Source organism: Siniperca chuatsi, linkage group LG4 (assembly GCF_020085105.1).
Source record: "Siniperca chuatsi isolate FFG_IHB_CAS linkage group LG4, ASM2008510v1, whole genome shotgun sequence".
NCBI classification, from domain to species: Eukaryota; Metazoa; Chordata; class Actinopteri; order Centrarchiformes; family Sinipercidae; genus Siniperca; species Siniperca chuatsi.
Window position 1 is genome coordinate 18,005,584 of NC_058045.1, and position 20,962 is coordinate 18,026,545.

Here is a 20,962-nt window from a genome sequence, read left to right on the forward strand (position 1 = left end):
TTTTTTGCATGTTTGTCACACTTAAATGTTTCAGATCATCAAACGAATTTAAATATTAGTCAAAGATAACACAAGTAAATACAAAATGCAGTTTTTAAATGAAGGTTGTTATTATTAAGGGAAAACACAATCCAAACCTACATGGCCCTGTGTGAAAAAGTTATGATCTGAAACATTTAAGTGTGACAAACATGCAAAAAGATAAGAAATCAGGAAGGGGGCAAACACTTTTTCACACCACTGTACATGAGCACATAAGCACAGATACATAGTAAAACAATGACATAACCACTACCTGAGATTATGCCAGTATGTTTGATATTCTGTTAACATTTTTATATTGTCCCCAAATCTACTAATGATTTGATCTACTGGCCAAGGGCTGAAGCATTTTCAACCTTGGTAATATGGAATATATCAAAGTGCTTTCAATCTTATTGGTGTTTTCATTTGTTAGTAGTATAGTAAGTGGAAAAATCTAGGACTGAATTAATCCAACAACTCAAATCATGTAGGTAGCTGTTTTTATCACCCAGGAGAATGAACAGAATTACAGTCGAGAGCTGGATAGAAGCTGCCTGTGCTTTACTATCTGCATGTGATAATAGTTTTCCCTCTTGTGTAGATCTGGCGCTTAACATGGATGTTTTGTTGAGATATTCCTTGTGCGTTATAATAATAGGGGATGGTGAAAACCTTCTATGCTGTACTGCCAGGCCATTCTCACACATACACAAACACACACATCTTGTCTTCATTGTTTCTGTGCCTTGAGGTGTTTCCAATTGGACCATACACTAATGGTGAAGCTTTGACACTTTGAACTTCCTCCTGCATAGCATTTGTTCTACGCTAATAGAGAATAAAGGCTGTACAAAGACATAGGAAGGAGGAAGAAATGCCAGGAGAGGAAACCACTTGTCAGTATTTTTGAACCTGTTGACTTTTTATCTGGAAATGTGTGTGTGTGTGTGTGTGTCAATGTCATACACAGGGAGGTGGCCCCCTACCTCGAACATACACATACTCCCCCCCCTATAGAAGATTGTTCTGTGCTACATCCACACACTGTTGGTACATATAAGGACAACCTTGTGCATATTGACTATAATAGTGGGGTTTATGCTCACCTTGGACGATCCTTCCTGGTGTTGTTTTCTTTTTTCGCTTATTTATGAAAGGGCTGAATGTCAAAAAGTTGTATGAAGCCAATTCTAGGTTAATGTCTTATTTTTTTATAAAAAAGCACAAGTCAGAAAATAAAAGGCAGATGCCTCAGTTTGTCTTTTGTCCATTTTTGTTTGATGTGTTTTCCTTCAGCTGTGTGAAGTGAAATTTGTACTTCTCAGTGGGTGCTTCTTGCTGTCCCTGTTAAAACATCATAGTGGAACTCATTTTCAGTCCATGTGTTCAAGCTGTCATCTCCCCTGGCTGCCCCAAAGTGGGAACGCAGCCCCCTCATTGCCAATTAAACTCCAATCAGCAAACGAAGATGGAGTGAGACATCGAATTACATCCAATATCCACTCCCATACTCAAGCCTGTCTTTGCCAGCCACAAATTAGCTTACAAATTAAGGCTCTGAAGATGGGAGAAATCGAGTTGCCAGATAACAACCAAATAACATCCTGCCGGCGTCTTGATGTGTCGTTCCAACTTGGATCCAGCTTCCTTCCTTCTCTTGATGGCAGGAAGAGTTTAGTTGAGTTTTTCCTTGTTGATCTTCGACCATCCATTTCAATCTCCATTCGGAAGAAAGCTGGTTATTAAGACAGGTTGATGAGAACTCATCTCACTGAAGTCTGTTCCGGCTTGATCCATGTTTGATAATGAAGATGTGGCATAGACAACCCAAACACTGTTAATTAATGAAATAACTCAAGCTGAATTATAGATGAGGAAGGTTTGATTAATTGCTTCTTTGAATCAGCCCACAGAATTGGTCTCTCTACATGGCTTGTACACCAGAAATTGTGTTTTTCATGCTTGTATGTGTTGGCGTGTGTGCATGTGTGTGAAAAATACAGAAAGAACTTACTGCCTTTCTATGGTTACAGCGAGGGTTTTGTAGTATCATCCAGTCAGATGTTTAATAATTCATACTTTTATATTGGAGGTTATCTAACACATGACAGGCAGACAGCGTGCAGCTCTTTGAGTGGTGTCTAGGGGCTCCTCTCACTGTGAAGCCTATCAGAGAGTCATCGCCAAGACACCAATCCTTAGCTCATCATTTCGCCTCTTTATTTGACTCCCGCCTCCCTGGAGGAGTGTGTGAGTACATGTTTAGCATGCACACACATATGTTCAAAAGTGACACACATATGCGCACCAGTAACATAATTTTTTATGGACATCCTATCTGTTTTTGTGTACAAGTATGTATATACTGTAGATGAGAGTGTGTGTGTATGTACGTGTGCACGTGTTTGTCCCGTCTGCTGCATCGGGCCTGGTGTGGCTAATTAAAAGAAGTCTGCATGCATTATTCATGAGGCTGTAATTATACATTCCTTTTGCTGATCCCCCGTCAGAGGCATTAAAAATAGATCTGAGTCTCCGTGCCCCGCCCTCCCAGGCCCCACTTTCTCTCTGTATTTGGACTAGGTCTCTCCCAGCTCTCTATTCTCTCTATTTATCTATCCTTATCAGTATTTCTCCAGCTCCTTGTCACTGGCCTCATTGTCGCAACTTTCTGTTTTAAATTTGTTCTTTCCATTTCTCCCATATCTACCCGATGTGTCTTCATTCATGTTTGCTTTGATTTTCCCGTTCGGGATTCGGGCAGAATATTCCTCTGACAGTGTCACTCTCGCTCGGCTCTGTGGCCTGAACTCCAGTCACATCAGGCCTGAATTCAGAGTGGAATATTTTGAATCTGCTGCGACATCTCGGCAGAGAGATTCAGAAGAGAAGAGATATCACTGCCTCTGATCAACTTAATGGGGAGAGTATCTCCTCACAAGAGGCAAAATCTCTGCCCAAAAGGTTCTCCCTGATTTTTTTATTTGCATCTTTAATCCACAAAATCTGCAGCAGCAGAATTCAGTCTTTCATACTCAAATGTGAGATGGCTTCAGTACAGATAAACTAGAGTGTGGATATCTGGCAAACATGAGAATATTTGGTATGTGTGTCATATGTTTCCAGCAAGTCATCAACATCCCATAACTTTTTCCACAGTCAAACATATGAGAGCCTGAACTTTCTGAGCTTTTTTCTGCTGTGCAATCATGCGTTAGTTACCTTTGGCAATGAGATTTGTTTGCCTTACTGGCAGAAAAGAGTGTGTGAAGCTTGCATCTTCCATCATGCAGGTGATGAGCTTCTGAGGACGTATTCGTGCATTTATTTACATGCTGATGAGGCTGATGCTGAAAGGGGTGGGGATTTTGTAAGATCTGCCAATCACAGAGCTTGTTAGATGACTAAGTGGATATCTCAGTAGTTGCTGCCTTTGGGCAACGCTCTCAATCGTTCTCGTACTTGTATCAGAATGTGAAAAATAGATTACCGCCTTGAGGCTACCTAGAACTTCATTGCCCTATACCACATTTCATTCTGTTTGTGTTTGTTGGGGCTATATTATCTAAATGCAGACATGTATATGGAATTGGCTTCCCACACCCACACATATAAACATGTATGCAAATATTGTATGTGCCTGGATTTACAGTATAGCTTTGTGTATGTGTATGTACATAATGTGTTTTAATATGGTCATTTTAAAAATGTTACACTTCTGTCAGTTACAGAGTTAGTCAAAGGTAAATGGTGACCAGACTGAGAATGTTAAGACCTGTGCACTGGGTCACACATCAATGCTAAGTAAGTTGGCTTTCAGCTGTTTTCATGCAAAGATTGAGCTTTCTAATGGGGGGGGGGGATCATCATATCTGAACCAGTGCTAATGCTGTAAATCTATATTATTCAGGAATAATAATGGAGTGCACTTGCCATTACTTTTGGTCAGTCAAAGCACTCAGAAACATTGTTCGGATACAAGTGAAGTGAGAAATTCCCTTCAGCTGCAGGTTCAAGCACTTTTAAGCAAGGCCTAATCCCTACCATCTCCAGGGTGCCCTTGAAAGAAAAAAACAACAACTTCTATTTCTGTTGTCAGTAAAGTACCATTATTATTGTATTTACCAAGAGATCCCTGTTTTATGCAGGGAGTTAACTTATAAGGGAGTTGTTGAGCAAATGTCTCATTTAATGCAGGCCAAATAAACAGTTTTTCTGTATGCGTGCGTCAGTGTGCCTCCCTCCTCGCTCCAGCACTTCAGGGCTAAACTGCTCTTCCTGCTTTTGAAGCTGTTCTGTTGGTCTGGGCCTCTGTTGTTACTGATGTTGTTGCTGTTGCTTTGGCTGGTAGGGTTTGGGGGGTTGCAGGGGAATTCAAGCTGGGTAGACTAACGTCACGGCTGACTGAAAATGCAAAGAGTGAAAGAGGAGGTGGAGGAATGGAGGAGATAGAGAGATTTAGTGAATGAAGAGGGAGGAAAGAAGCGGTGGGAGAGAGACAGACGTATAGAGCACCATCATTGAGTAGTGAGTGAGCATCGTTTGATCTTCGACACACTGTCTCCCTCCTGCACAGTATGACTCAACAGCTTTCTGCTGGTGTATTCCCTCTCTTTTCTGGATAGATGAAAGGATGAATAGAGAGAAGGGGAGATAAATGAGTTAGAAAACACTGATGGGTAGAGAAGGAACAAGGGTAAAATTGGACAGAAGCTGAGAAACGAGGGAAAGACAAGTATGTGGAGTAACTGTATAACAAAACGGAAGGGAGAGGAAGCAGAAACTGATTGGAAACAGAGAAATAGTTGACAAAAGCAGAGATTTTGGGGTCAGGTCAAACATTAAACTAAATCAATAAACCAACATCCAAAATGTACACTTTTTTAAAATATATGTATGTTCTTATTTTGGTTTTATTTACCTGTAATTAATTTGTATCCGGGATTGAAACCAGTTGGTGAGTTTCTTTCTTTGTTGCCATGTCTGCTTTGGTAAATACATTAATATGATGTATAAGGACTTTATGATGGAAACAGATAAATAGTTGGCAGAAAGCAGAGATTTTATTGGAGGGATTCGCCACATTTATCCTCTGTAATTGCACACAATGTATGAAGACATTTGTCATAACCATTTGTGTTTAGCACTTTGTCACTTTTCAATTCAATTCAATGTTATTTATATAGCGCCAATTCATAACAGAAGTTATCTCATTACACTTTTCCTATAGAGCAGGTCTAGACCGTACTCTTTATAATATTAATTACAGAGACCCAATAAATCCCACCATGAGCAAGCATTTGGCGACAGTGGCAAGGAAAACCTTCCTTTAAGAGGCAGAAACCTTGGACAGAACCAGACTCAATGATGGGCACTGCTGTGTTGGGTTTTGAGAGAGAGAGAGAGAGAGAGAGAGAGAGAGAGAGAGAGAGAGAGAGAGAGAGAGAGAGAGAGAGAGAGAGAGAGAGAGAGAGAGAGAGAGAGAGAGAGAGAGAGAGAGAGAGGAGGGGTTTGGGGGAGGAGGGAGAGGGAGTCACCACCAGTAGATCCTGTTATAATGAATAATATTCTGTCTAGCTACATGGAAAACATGTATTTCTATTCTAGTCACCACCCACAAATATATTTGACATTACAGAAAGTCTGTATTTAGTGTAGTAATGTATGTAGAGCTAACAAAAGTGAAGAGAGCATAATTTAATTTGACTGTTTAACATTCCTGCTTATTAAATCTGTCTGTGTGTGCTGGTGTATATGTGTGAATAACACAGAGAGAGAGAGACAGACAGTATACAGAGCTGTGGTGGTTGATGATAGGTCTTCAACTCCTGCTCTTTGCCCTGGTGGAGGGGATTCCCACGCCCTGTTGCAGGGGCTTTCCATATAGCCAGAAGAAGCTGAAGGAATAAGCCCTAGTAACACATTGTGTTTCCTTTCAAACACTGATCCCAGGGCAGAGCCTTAGCCTCCACGTAGAGCATTCAGGGTTAGAGAGCAGAAGTGGAAAGCAGTTCACAGATCTGTGCCTAAGGGCAACGAGCTTCTCAGAGCCAGTGCCTCAGGGAGAGAAAGCTAAGCCAGCATAAGCTTCTACCATCTGCCAGTATTGGCTTAGGGCTTCTGAAAGATCAAGTTTGAAAGTGAGAGAGGTGTGCAAGTGGAGACATCTCTTTTTCATCCTTCGCTCTCCTCTCCTAGTAGTTGCTTCCAGATGGAAACTAAGCTATCCAGTAATGATCTTTAACCACATGGATGCCAGTGCTATGAGGGGGATAAAGCTGAAAACATTGTGTGTGTGTGTGTGTGGTTATCAGGTGGAGATGGTAAAGAGCCTCTCCTAGACTCAAGCAGGGTGTTCCTGTCCTCTCTCTTTGGCTCTCCTTCATTCCCTCTCAGTGTCTCAGATCGATGGTACTGGTAATCAGTCTCACAGTCAGGGTCCTTCTCTTCTCCTGCCGGCTCCTCCCTGGATGTCCCAGCACTGCCCATTGATAAATCGACCACTGGCATGCTATGGAAGGTGGAACAGGAAGAGCTCTCTCAAGTTAACACAGAGGAGACAAGGTTTCTCTCACTGGGAGTGGGGGTTTCCTGGCTGCTCTGCCAGGGTAAACAGCTTTAAGGGAAGGCAAACATAAATATGCCAACGAGGGCCCACTGGGAACTCCCATAACAAGTCAAAGGATTTAAAGAAAGTGCTATACACAGCTCTCACTTTATAGTCTACTAAAGCTCATTCAGAGAAACTGCACCGCTGCAAAATCTTTTGGTACCCCAAGGGGTTCCAGATATTTCTTTCAACTTAGTTATGGCAAAACATTTTATAGTATAAATGACAAGTAGGACTTTAGTGACCAACTAACCACCACTCTTTTTGTTACTTAACTTATATGTGAGTTGGGGATAGAGTGTGGCTTTTACCAATTCCCATGGAGTAAATGCCATATGTAAATGTGTCAGTTGGGTGAAAAATATTCTTTTAATCCCACGGCCCAAAAGTACTTGTCATTTAAATCTTTGGAAGCTTTGTTCAAAAAGTTCAAAAACTGGCTCCCATAATTAATATAACCTGACACCCTTTAGAGATGTTTTCAGGACAGATGTCAGGAAGTTCAGCTGTGATATCAGAAAACACAATCACTTATGAAGAGACACTGAAGTGAGACAAAAAGCTCATTACCAAATCAGTGCTGGCACATAGCTCAGTGCTGCAAAGAAGGAGGTGAACAGCCAGAATGTTCTTAAGTTTTTGAAAAAAAAAAGTTGATTTAGTAACACTTTTACAACTGTGTGCAGACATTGTTTTTAATGAACTGTTTTTCATTAATGATGGTTCCCAGTGTTTTTTCTTTCCTTCTTTCTTCCTTTGTTTCTAAGTTTCTTTCTTCTTATTCTTAGATTGACTCTTTTTATTTCTGATCCTCAGTTCTCCAGCCCTCTTGTCCTAAATGTCCTGCTCTGCGGACGCCATCAGCTCAGTGCTTCTTCAAAAACTTTATTATTCATCCCCTATTTGTCAAAGCAAACAGGGAAATGATTGAAACCATGACTTCGAAGCAACGCAGCAGCTTCCAGCACTGTGCAGCAAAACGCTACTCAGGTCTGATGCTTACTGAGCCATGGACCAAAGTTCTCATTCTGTGTCTTCCTCCAGCAGTCCCTCCGCATTAGATCATTAATCACAGAACGGCATGGAAAGTAAAGAGTACAGAGCAGAGATGGAGGCTAGGGTCAGTTGATGGTGGCCTCTCCAGCCCGTAAGTCCCTGGCCGGTGTCATTATTCTGACACTGATGTGAAGGCAAGAGCTTTTGATGCTATTGATTTGGGAGGAGGGGGAAGGAGAAGAGAGATCGATGTACTTGCTGATTCAGTGGCGTTGCAAACTCAGGTCAGCTGCCCAGGCTGCTTTTGTCCATATGTGTGTTAATGAAAGGTATATAAGTGTACAGTATGTGACAATACCACTCTGCATGTGTCTTCCTTGTCCAGTTAATAAATTAGATCTATGTGACACTTAATTTCAACACAGTGCTGTCCTTCTCCCCAGTGAGAGAATACAAACACTCCTACACATCAGCTTTACACTTACCAGCAAAATGCCAGCTGTACACATAGGTATACACTTGCATTCATGTCTGTAAACACACATTTGAAATAGTTGTTTTTATAGTTTTATTTATAGTAACAGCCAAGTGAGATCAAATCCAAGAGATCAAATCCAAATGAAATGTAATCCATATGCTCACACTTGCACAGACATTGACAAGTACAGTGGGAATCTTCTCTGTATCCCCTCCCCCCTGTGAGGCTCAGATCCTTTGTGCTTTCAGTCAAAGGCTTACTTTTGAAGCTATGTTCAAAGACAGTCTACCTGCTCAGCCCAGTCAGATCCAGACGAAACCCTGGTGTCTTCCAGGGCATCTCCTGTACCAGTCTCGCCACTCCAGGTTCAGCTCAACGTGTTCACCCAGAGCTGAGAGGGTTTCCTCTGGGGTATCGTCACAGACAGGTGAAAGGGGCACAGGGAGTATCAGTCAATCACCCTCATTACAGGACATTATAGAGAAGGGAAAGGAGGGTCATGGAGAGGCAGAGGTTAATCAGATATTACAACATAGTTGAGACAAGTTAAGTCACAATGCAATTATTGTGAGAAAATTGTATGTCCTTAATTGCATGCATCTTCTGTTGGCAGAGGGTGTTGGGGTTGGACATTAGCAGGGAGGAATCACTGAGAAGTATAAACTATTAGGATATCAGTTGGGGAGTTTATTTTAGAGGTGCTGGTGGTGGTTTAAAAATGATTAAAATGCTATAATGGTGTTAAGGCTGAAACATGCTATTCAATGTCTGTCGGTCCAGACTGAAATATCTCAACAATTGGATCGATTGCTAGACTTTGGTGTTCCACCTTTAGCACCACCATCAGGTTGACATCATTGACCTTTAGTGAAATATCTTGAAAACTACTGGTTGGATTGCTATGACGTTTGGAACAGACATTCATGTCCACTTCGATTAGTTTTAAAGTACCCCTCCAGACAAAAATGTGTTTTTCTTATGTTTATGTCCCCTAAAATGTCAGACCTTGACTTTACTGACTTGTATCTATGCAAAGTTTGTCACTAGAGAGGTGTTTTCATTTTCCTCTACTGAGGGGGTCTGTACACTTTCCTCAAATCTGAGATTCAAACGTACTCCAGACAAGCTAGATTTGGGACGCCACAAATTCGAAAACCAATCGCAATGCTACCGGCAAAGAAACCTGAAATCTCCAGCACAGAGCGGACTTGTCAGTACAGAAAGCCAGAGTTTGCACTAAGTTAGCATAGTGAAAGTTTTGACAGCAAACATGGTAGAGTGTGAAGTTTTTGGATGTAAACTGGACCCCGGAGCTTCCTTCCATTATCTACTTAATTACAATGTGAACACACTGTAACATCGTAGCAGATTATTGTATGTTTCACAACCACTGCCAGTTATAAGCTAACAAGCTAACAAACAACATAAATAAAATATGCTAACTACACTTACCATTCTGATACGTCTGTAAGTCGCTGACTTTGGTGCACAATAGACTCCTCATCTGGGTCTGACTGAGGCTCAAACATGTATGGCTGAATCTCTGTTGTTTCCTCTAAATCCAGCCATGTCGACACGGACCGCTCTCTCACCATGGATGTCTGTCTCTTTCTCACCCACATCCATGCTCTCACTGGCACCGGTCAACCTAACACTGGTCAACCTATCCAGCAGCGGTGGTGGGCGCATTCAGAGAGCCATAATTTCTTAATGAGGGAGAAAGAGTAGCTGTGCTTCCAGACCCCCTTTTTTTGGTACTTTTTATGTGGGATAACCATTTTAAACAAAATATAATTATAGCAGAGTATTTTTACATAATTTACATAACTTTAATAACTTTGGTGATCTCTTGACTTTTTATCTTGTGCCATCATCTGGTCAAAATTTCAGTTTGTCCAATACTTTGGATTATGACTAAATACTTGCAAAGCTAACAACATTCCCATCAGATTCAGCTGTACTTTGTGTTTAGTGCTAATTTGCAAATGTTAACATGTTTACACACTAAACTAAGATGGTGAACATTGTAAACATTATACCTGCGTAACTTCAGCATGTTAACATTGCCATTGTGAGTATGTTAGCATTCTCACATTAGCATTAAGCTCAAAGCACCTATGAGGCTAAAACTACAGCCTCACAGAGCTGCTATAGTCACTTAATTTTGTTACGGTTTATTGCTCAAAAAGCATATTTTGTGGGTTTGAGTGTGTACTCAGTTTACAGTATGATAATTATGAGTATTTTGTGTAAATTGACAACAGGTTTATTACTTAGGAGTTGCACTGGGTTGACACCTATTGACACTCAGGGGAACCTTTCTTCTGGCCTAATATTCCTCAGGTGGGTTGGTGAGGAATATAGCGTCAATGTGTTTTAGGGAGTCATAATCTTCTGGACACAACATTGGCTTGTTTCACCACCAGTGACTAAACACGACACAAAAAAGAAGATCATTTGCCCAAATACACATTAATGTGGGCGTATTGGGCCAACTTTTATCTGCCGCTGGCACATTTTGTGATTTAAGCTTGTAAATTGAATGTGTTTTGCCATGACCATTAGTGTTGTTGTTTTAAGTCATGATTTTTATGTATGTGGTATAAAAGAGGCTTATGTCTTATGTTCCTTTGTATTATGTACTGAACTTCCTTGTAAGAGTTCATTTCAGTGCGTACACAAAGTGGTTGTAAAATCATAATGTCCTGTCTTCCTGTGCACATTCTCTGTTGCTAATGCGCCCTCTGCTCATGAAAGCACAGGCATTGGAGGAAGATGGATAGTGAGGCAAATAATCCAGTTAACTTTTCATGTGTTTGCAGGCTGATATTCTCACTTTAATGTGTTTATCATGACTTATGAGCTTCTCTATAGCAGCCATTAACATATGATTACCATCACCGGGCTAATGGGTTTGTCTGTTGTTCCCCCTCCTTCATCTCCTTTTCTAAGTCTTTCTACATCTTTTATCTTCCTCTTTTTAGCATTTGCTTCGTTCTGATCTCTCTCTTCCTTGCTCTCCATCATTCTGTCTTTCTCACGCCTCCTCTCTTCCATGTGTTTCCACTCTCGGCCCCCGCGGACCCTCAAGTCCCAAGCCAGAGCCTCACTCCCACACAGTGCTCTCCATTATTGCTTAATTATCTGTGGCCTGTCATTTGAATAATGTGCTATCCCTGATTCTCGATCTTTTTCACTTTCCCCCTTCATCTTTCACATGCTCTTTTCTATTTACTTCTTCTCTTTTTCTCCTTCTCTATCTCCCACTGCTGTTTACCCTCCTCCATCTCTTTCTCGTCTCTTTGATGTTTCTGTGGTGTCAGAAGACTTGTTTCTGCTTTCCTATGTTTCACCGCCTCCTCAAAACCCATTGACTGTCCTCTTCTGTTGGTTTATATAGAAATCAAACTGTGTGAGAGACAGTGGGAGAGCAAGCCAGAATCCCACCTAAGTCTGGTTCATGTCAGCCAGCCCGTTTGATGCAGGACATTACTTCGTGCTTCTTATAGTAACCATAACCATTTCTGTCTTAGGCACATTATAGTAACATGTATTAACTTAATTCCACCATCTTTATCTCTGCCAGCATGAGAGTGACAAGAAATCAAAGCCTTTACATTATTCCACTTCGGTGCTTCTGTGTACCAGCCATTAGAGAGCTCAAATTCTGTAGTTTACAAAGTTAAAAATCATCTTCTGTCATCACCAAATCCCTGCAGCACCATGGGGTCATTGGGGAAATCAATAATAGAGAGCCGACATTTGTTTGTGTATGGGTGTGTTTGTTTCAGTTTGTAAGTAATCTATCTGATGCAAACATCCAATGTGTGTGCAGCTCTGTGGTTCCTGGCAGAAAATGGATTTGTTCTTTCGTCATGGCTCCCCTGTATCAAATACACACAAACACACCACTTTGTTCCACTGTAACTGTACACTCATAGGGGTATCCCTGCTTGTTTTCTACATTGTTTGTGCCTGATCATGTAACTAAGGATACTTGGGGACATTTACTGATGCAAAGCAGGGGAGATGTGTTTTGTGGTTCTGCAGCGAATCACAGGATTTATAATGTGTGAGTTTTGATTTTGACACTTAATGCCAATGCCGAAAGTTTGTGTTTGAATCCCAATAGAACTGACTGGTGTGGCGTATCAAACACTCAAATCTCTCCCCCATGCATCGATGTGTTTGTGTTGTGAAGTAAAGCATTTTCTGCTGAGTTGTTGCAATGCAATCTAATTTACTCTCCTACAGTTTGGTGCATTGTTGCTTCGTTCTTGTTATTTTTGCACCCTGGTCAATAATGAGTCCCATTCAACAACTGACCTTTGGCTTTGTAATGCCTCTGTTTGTTACTGCTGCCTTTTTATTGTCTGTTTGAGCTAACTCAACATGACTGCATCACAGCAGTTTAGTACATTATAGGAATCAATAACACAAATGGCCCACTCACTTACTGCCTTTATGACTCAAATAAACCCCAGAGGGCAGTTTATTTAAGGGACACTTCAAAAGTCATTATCAGTGTTCTGTACATGAGGTCACGAGCCATTTTACATCAGTCTGGTCAATGCACATTAGTGGTTAGCCAAAAAAAAACAACTTAATTTTCTTCACACATCACTTTAATTTGACAGTCCATTATAAATGTTCTTGCATAATGTGTTATACACTGTACATTCACTACAGTGCATTATTATGCATCAGTTGCTTTCTTGGTGTTGTCTGAACACAAATAGTCTTGCTATTAGTCCTAAGTGCAGACATCTAAGAAGCGTTTGACTTATTTGACCTAATAAAGTGTGTGTTTGTTTTTGCAGGTTTGGTCAAGCTCGGAGTCCACTGTGTAACATGCCAGAAAGTTGCCATAAAGATCGTCAATCGCGAGAAACTCAGTGAGTCAGTACTAATGAAGGTACGTTTACAGCTTTCAGTCCTGTCAGTGGCTTTCAGATTTACAATTGAGGTTGTTGAAGTAGTTAGTTTTTACTCTGCTAACCGTTTTGTCTCTTCTTCTGAAGATAATTTCTGTTTTTTGTTTACTTAAATCTTTCCATGTATATGTGTGTGAAGAAGGCAAGTACTAGTCAAAAAAGTAATTTTCAAAGGGCCTTTATTTTGTAGATTTCAACAACCACATTGTCCCTGTTCAAGTCTGGCTGGGGATCATTTCTGAACATCATTCCTCTCTCTTTCTACAAAATATGCAGCAGCAAGGTCGACTAAGCAACACTGAGATTGTGACTGAGTAGTGATGTCCCTGAAAGAGTGACCTCTTTGACACAAAAAATCTGGGCTGACTACCAGCTAGCATTTCAAACATCCAAATTAGAAGGACTGGGCTGCTTGAGTTGATTTACATTTTTTTTTTACAGAAATCAATGGCTGATCTTGCAGAAATGTTTGAATATGAGTGATTTATGTCATAATAAGCCTTATGAAGAGTGGAATCAGTTAGTGAGTCAGTGACAGTGGGTCTTTGAAGCAGCTGATTTTCATCCTTTTCAAATGTTCAACTGAAGGACTCAGCTGTTTGGCTCCCCGGCCAGGAGTCAGAGCCTCCAAGAAATCTTGGTGTAGCACAACAATAAAGCAGGTTTCTGCAACTACAATTACTATATCCTCACTCCAAAACTCTTCAAAATCTTCTGGGTGAAACACTCCTATTTATAATTTTGCTGTTATCCACACAACGTCTTTTTGAAGGATACAGTAGGCATTTTTTTTTCTTATTACTTCCTGGGGCTCCTGCTAGGCAGTTCTATTCAGTGCTCGCTCAAAATTTGCATGTTGCAAAATTGGCCCTTGTGTTGATGGAATAGTTGTAAAGAAACTGAACAGAGCAGGAAGATGGAGGACAACAAGATGCTACAACTTGAAAATTATCTTTCACAGGACACATGCAGAGAGGAGCACCTACTGTAATTGTTTGCTCATGAGCTGGAAAGCAGGTGGGTTTGCTCACAGTACAGGTTATCTGCAAATGGAAAATCCCTGTTTTGCATCACTTCCGCAGCAGCATCATTAGACTTTAGATGAAAAGCGCTTTGTGCTCGAATATTGCTGTTTGATAAACAGTCGGCATTAATCAGCTTCTCGCTGTGTCAGTGTCTCCCCGAATTTTTCTCACTCATTGCCGTCTTGCTCCGGTAGTCGCGTTCTTTCTTTCTCTTATTCGGCTCAACTTGCAGTCTAATATTTTCATGAGAGAAAGACAGGTCATTTCTGTTGCCTCAGCACTGACAGAAGTATTATTAGTTGTAGCAGAAGTAGTTGCTGGAACCGTTGTAACATGTGACAGCAGACGAGAAGGTAGCAGGATAATGTCTCAACCCAGGTGTTTCACATTGTGCTGTCCTGCAGAGGAAAATGATAGTAACAGATGCCAAACACTGACAAGTTTCCGACAGGACCAAGGCTTTTGCTGAAGCTGCAGTTCAGAGCCAATTACTGAACTCAGCCATTGTCACACTTCTCTCAACTGCTGTGTGTGTGTGTGTGTGTGTGTGTGTGTGTGTGTGTGTGTGTGTGTGTGTGTGTGTGTGTGTGTGTGTGTGTGTGTGTGTGTGTGTGTGTGTGTGTGTGTTCATGTATGTGCCAGTAGGGACTAAATAGTGGGGAAGCCAGGGGCAACTGAGTTCCTCTGAAAGATACACTTTTAATGTGTGTCTTGTAAGTTTTGGAGTTCATAACCACCATTATTTCACATAATAAGTAAATAAGTCTTTCAAACTGAATGCAGCCGTTAGGTTTCTTTTCATTTAGTGAATCAGGTGCCTTCAATTTTGGATCACATATCTCTCTTTCATTTCTCATGTCTCTTATTAGCTTCTTTTTCCGCTGTCTTTTTCTACATACATTGTCATTTCCATCTTACTCTGCTGCTACTATCAGTTTTGTTTCCCTGCGTTTATCTTCTGTTTCATTCTTCTCTCCCATTGTTCCTCTTCATTGTCATTGTGTGTGTGTGTGTGTGTGTGTGTCTATCTGTCTGTCTGTCTGTCTGTCTGTCTGTGCTTGTTTTAGCTAGTCTGTGTATACATTGTGATGGAAATAAAATATGTGATCATATTTGTGTAGTAAACAGGTAAAATTCAGTATTTCACAGGGTTTGAAAATCTAATCTAATCTAATCTAAACTGTAAACATGCATTATTGTTTTGTGTCAGCATTTCTGTGTGTTTACAGTACATATGAGTGTATTGATTTGTTCTTTGGCATCTGATATAAAGCTGTAAATTATGAGGCATGACCTATTAGACCACACTGTTGGTGAGGTCATTTGTAAAGTTCCCTTGCAGGACACGCTTGACATATCATTGGTCTCAGATTACAAATCCACTCTCCTATTCTGAGGTTCGCATTATGGCTAGACAGGTGTTTTCTGACTCAAATCCAGCCACTTTCCCTCTGCACTCCAGTCTTACAGGTCTGTTCTTCGGCCTGCCTGTGTGGCTGTCAGACTGTCAGAGTGATCAGGCTGCACTCTACTGCAAGGCTCAGACTGTGAAATGTCACCTTTTAATATGCTAATGTTTGGGTCCCCATGGTGCCATTAGGGGAGAATCTGACTCTCCTGGACAGGTGTCTGTGTGTGTGTGTGTGTGTGTGTGTGTGTGTGTGTGTGTGTGTGTGTGTGTGTGTGTGTGTGTGTGTGTGTGTGTGTGTGTGTGTGTGTGTGCGTGCGTGAATTGCGCGCAACACCGCTGACAACACACGTATATGCATGCGTACACACCCTGATACACACATACAGGACACACACGCGCACACAAGAGTTCATAAGAATGTGTGTACATGTGTCATACAGACACACACACATATTCATATGTATGTGCACAAACACATTCTCCGTGACGTACGTCATCCCTCTACATCTGTCCTTCCCCTGACTGGCCTTGGGAGTCAGGGGTCTGTGGCGATGAGGAGACGGGTGTAATTAATTGTCTCAGAATATCTGGCAGAGAGGGCTTTCCTCCACTCACTGTGTGTTGAACTTTGTATAACTAATGTTGAACCCTTTAGTCCACAGCCCCACAGGCTATGACACTACGGACCAGAAAAACATTGAATTGTCTTGGATAATGAATTCGTCTGTGAACTTCGTCTTTGTTTGTTACCAGGGAATGAAGCTTGACTACTTCAAAGGGCAAATGTAGCCCAATGTTTATTTATTTATTTATTTTTGTTCACTTCTAAGCAGAAAACCTAACAATGGAGTTAGTTGAATAGTAATAAGAGACTCCGTCAGTGGGAAGTGGCTGCCTGTCATGTTTCAAATGATGAGAGAGAAACAGACAGAAAGAGAATCCACAGTATGTGCACATATGACAGTATGTCAGCAGTCATTGGCACTGAGGCCAAACAGAATGGAGTGTGGCGATCTGATACAAAGAGAAGCCGAGAACCAACACTGTATGTGTCAGCGTGTCTGTGTGTGTATCTCGAGGGAGTAGTTAATGTTTCTGAAACTCAGCCAGCCCTCTCTCTCTCTCTCTCTCTCTCTCTCTCTGGCGGCCATGTGGTTGAGAGAGAGAAAGAGAGAGAGAGGGAGGAAGGGCAAACGAGAGCAAGACTCAGGAGAGAGAGATGGACATGCTGTGAGAAACCTTGCTGAGACAAGATAACACAGACACCTTAGTAGGTAGTCAGGAGTGAGTGTGTGTTTTGTTCTTGAACTATTAATGTGACATTCACACATATGGTATGGCCAAATTGTTGCCATACATATCATCACAATGAACAGTGACATTTAAATAATGATTAATGATTTGTAGATATCAGTAAGAAAAATTTTCTTTTCGCACACTTCCACCAAGAGGAGGTCAAAGTGTAGGGTGAGCCATAGAACATCTCTTCCTAACATATCTGTGTCTATTGTGATACTGGGATGTTATATAAGGATGGAGCTGCTTGCACACTCTTGAAAATAGAATACAAAAATAAACATAATTCAAATTCACACAGCAGTGTGACAATTCTGTAATTACTGGTGTCATGAGAATTCTGGAAAATAAAACTGGGTCACAAGCCAGAGAAATTGTGGGAAACTAGTATGATACCAGCATTTTGGTACCAATACCATAACAATAATTTTGTTAACAACTATGTTTTTCTACAGTGCCCTTTTTTTTCTCTAAATGTTAAATCTTATCCAAAAAAAGGTGATGAGGTTTAATACCCAGTCCTAGTGATAAAGCATGTATTGCTAATTTGAACACAAGTCTGTTATTGCAATGCTTCCAAGCACCTACTGTAAAACTAATGGTCATATTGATGACGATGACATGGTGGAAAAAATTGACACTAAGTAGAATCTTGCCACTGCAGTCAGCTATGGTCTGACAAGCTTTCCCTGAGAGCAGAGGATTCACTGTACCATATTTCATACCATATTACCTATCATTATGCTGAGTGGAGCAACTTCTCTAATCCGCAGTTTAGTCTTGGGGTGAGTTAAATTGTTGCTAGCCGCTAGCACTAACAACTAGCAGAGGGAGAAGGGTATATTTAGCATGCAGCAGTTGGTAGTTGCTGTTGATGCCTGCTCTGTTTCTCCCTCTGAGCCAGTGAGCTGGTGGCGGCTGCTGCTGTTGGGATAAGGACAACTAATTAGCCAGAGTGACTCTCTCTCCTCCTGAAGCAGCACAACTTCAAAGTCACTCTACAGTCCCCAAGCCCAGAGAGAGAAAGGAAGAGAGGGAGAGGAGGGTGCAGGATGAAGGGAGATAGAGAGGAGGGAAGAGTGTGTGTGTGGAGAGTTAGAAAGGATGGTGAACATGAAGTTAGAACACTTTGGATGGATGTCTTGTGAAGAAGATATCTCTACATAGCTGTGCTGTTTTTGATGGGTTTTTTTTAGCGCTGTGAGGTTACTTTTGGTTTGTTGACTCTGTCCTTGATGTCAGTCATAACATTGCAGATGAGAAATGTGTGAGAGAGAGAGAGAGAGAGAGAGAGAGAGAGAGAGAGAGAGAGAGAGAGAGAGAGAGATGCCTACAGTATAATTGCACCCTGATGCAAATAATTGAAGCTGAGAACAACAGGGCAATGCCACAGCCAGGGTAGACAGCTGCATTACAAGATGGCATGAAATATAAAGACAAGGATAAGGATCAAAACAAAATCCGTATGGTTTGAATATTTGATTTACGGTCCATGAATGAGGAAATGTTGCTTCTTCTATGGAGCAAAAGCAATGTGACCATATAATTTGTGTAATCTGTACAGTCTGTGCATCTGTATCTGTAGTCTAAATAACGACGAAATGACGGAAAATTTAATTCAGGATGACTGTATGACACAATAGTATCCCAAGTTTTAAATGCACAGTATCTAAAATAGTAATTTAGGACTAAAGAGGCAGAGCAAAGCAAGGAATAAAGGTTGAGTACACCAACCGACAGAGATTGTGGTGGGCGGGTGAGGAGCAGAATGCCATGGCCACAGATGAATCACACAAAGTCTAACCTTGTTATCCCGACACCTCGCTGACAGCACTGTAGCTTTCTTTCTCCGCCATCTCTACTCCTCCCTCCTAATGATTATAGATTGGCCATTCTCTCCCATCTCTGTTGTGCCGCTAGTGGGTTGGATATAGAAATGCCTGCAACACACACAAGTCCTCTTTAACTTTATGTTGTGTGCATATGTGTTTGTGCGTGTCTTTTTGTGCTCGTGTCTGCGTGGCTGCAGAGACGAAGCAGACACCCCTTATAATAAATGGGTTTCATATGTTGTGCCCCTGTACGTTGATCCATCAGCTTTATATGGTGCTGAGCCAGAAGCCAGGGCTTAGCACACAGTTTGATCTTAACAGGCTGACACAGAAAGACTGTAGAACTACCAACTATGTTTCTCTGCTGTTTGCTGCTTCTTTCACTCATTTCTGCCTGTTGATTTATGTTTGCATTTGTTGTGTGAATTAAAATTTTTGCAATACAAAATTCAAGAAGTATAGTTGCAGTCTTTTGTTTGGCTTAATCAAAATATGTAGATTATAGCTATATTACAGAACAAAATCATGAGAAAGTCAGTCTTTTCAAAGCCTTACAAAGCCCTTTATCTGTTATCAGTCAATATGAAGATCACTCAGCATTCTACATCCTAATTTGGTTTCCAATCACCACTTCCAAATCAGTGTATATCCCCCCCGCCCCAAGTCTTTGAGAGTGTTTATGAGGGGGGTAGATTTTACCTACAGGGCACAAGATATGTGGGGATTGTGAAGAAATGTCAGCTTTTAGCCCTACCTGTGTCACATTATGTTCCATGCTAAATGCCATTGATTGACACCAATCATTAAGTTTTACACAGTTCTGCCTGGTAGTTCTGTATCTAACACATCCTGGAGAGACGTGTAAAACCGTTAGTGCTGCTGCTCACTGTGGAGACAAAGCTCATCAAACACACGCAGTGTTGTTTGACTGATTTTACCTCTCATATGTCTTATCGAGATAAAACAGAGATGGAGTGCAGACAAAATAATGAAATGGAGGATAGCAGAACACAAGATGTAGTGGGATCCCCCATTGAGCTCGACAGGAGACAGACAGACGTCTAAACCGATGGCATTTGTTTCTCCTCTTCAAAGGCGAAGCTGCTGTGTTGTCAGATAGATGAGAAAGCTTTCTTTGTTTTTTATTTGTTGTTGCTTTTGTTTTTGTTTTGTTTTTTGTTTTTCCTTTGTATGCGAAGGGCACATTTTATCCAATTCTTCTAACCCTTAAGTGGAGTGATGCTTTCATGGTGAGATCAGCAAAGTTCCCCATAAAAGTTAAGTTTTCATTTTCATGCCTTTGTTTATTTCTTTGTTTTGCACTGGGATTTCTTACCTCTTTATGTTACCTGTGGACCCACAGAAGTGTATTTTGTGTGTGCTTCTTCTCAGCCACTGGGTATTGTGATCATCTTTTATCCATCTTGTTTGAGTAGGGACGGATAATTGAATAGTTACATCATGTTCCCTTGAGAGGAAAAATGTGCTCCATTTTTACTTCCAAATCTGTCTTTTTAAATCATGCTGCTTCCATTTAAAAACACAAACTTCCAATGCCCTGCATTTCAACATGATGCCTATCAGTATGTGTGTTTGTCTGATTACTGTTCAGTCTTGGTTCTATAATTTAGTGTGTGTGTGTGTACAATGCTGTATGTGGCACTGTAGCAGAGCTTTGCAGTACTATAACTGATGGACAGTGAAGTATGTTTGTGACAACTGTCATCTCACTGGCAACAACAATGCTGTGATATGTCTACTCATATACCATGCCATCAATGTAACTGCCACTACATATATGTGTATACGTGTGTGTGTGTGTGTGTGTGTGTGTGGGCGTGTGGGTGCTCATGTGTGCATGTAAAGCTGGGTGCAAGTCATGATTGACAGCTCCATGACCATTGTCTAGTTGCTCGTAGTCAACAAAGAAACACACACACACACAACTCCCTTTAAGGTTCTGTCTGTTCTCTCGCTGCAGGTTTTGGTCTTTAATAGTCTCACATCAGACAGGCAGGGTTGTGGGGTGAATCACAGCTTGTGGACAAGCATGCCACAAAGAGCACTGCCAACAGTGATACTTACTAGCCCACTTACACACATAGACTATTATACTGAGTCCTAAACTGAAGGCATTTAATGCTTATGAGCCAAGCACACACCTGATAATGATGCCCAAAAGATATCTGTCATTGACAAACTGCTTGCATGGTTCACACGCATTTCATGCACTGATTTCACAGTAAGGTGGAATTTACAAATGTTTAAGTAAACAGGTGCAAAATGTACCTCACAATATGTTTTTACTGTAATATGAAGGAGTACTTAAAGGATATAACAGTGACATTGCATATAT

At 41.1% G+C, this 20,962-nt stretch overlaps 1 protein-coding gene across 8 annotated transcripts in view; it reads left to right on the forward strand.

The window, feature by feature from the left end:
• Positions 1-20,962, forward strand: part of LOC122874798 (serine/threonine-protein kinase BRSK2) — a 168,475-nt gene that overhangs the window by 87,875 nt on the left and 59,638 nt on the right. For all 8 annotated transcript variants that reach the window (XM_044193156.1, XM_044193157.1, XM_044193158.1 and 5 more), the window contains exon 2: positions 12,929-13,023. In XM_044193156.1, coding sequence (XP_044049091.1) covers positions 12,929-13,023 — 95 coding nt within the window. The remainder of the gene's footprint in view (positions 1-12,928; positions 13,024-20,962) is intronic.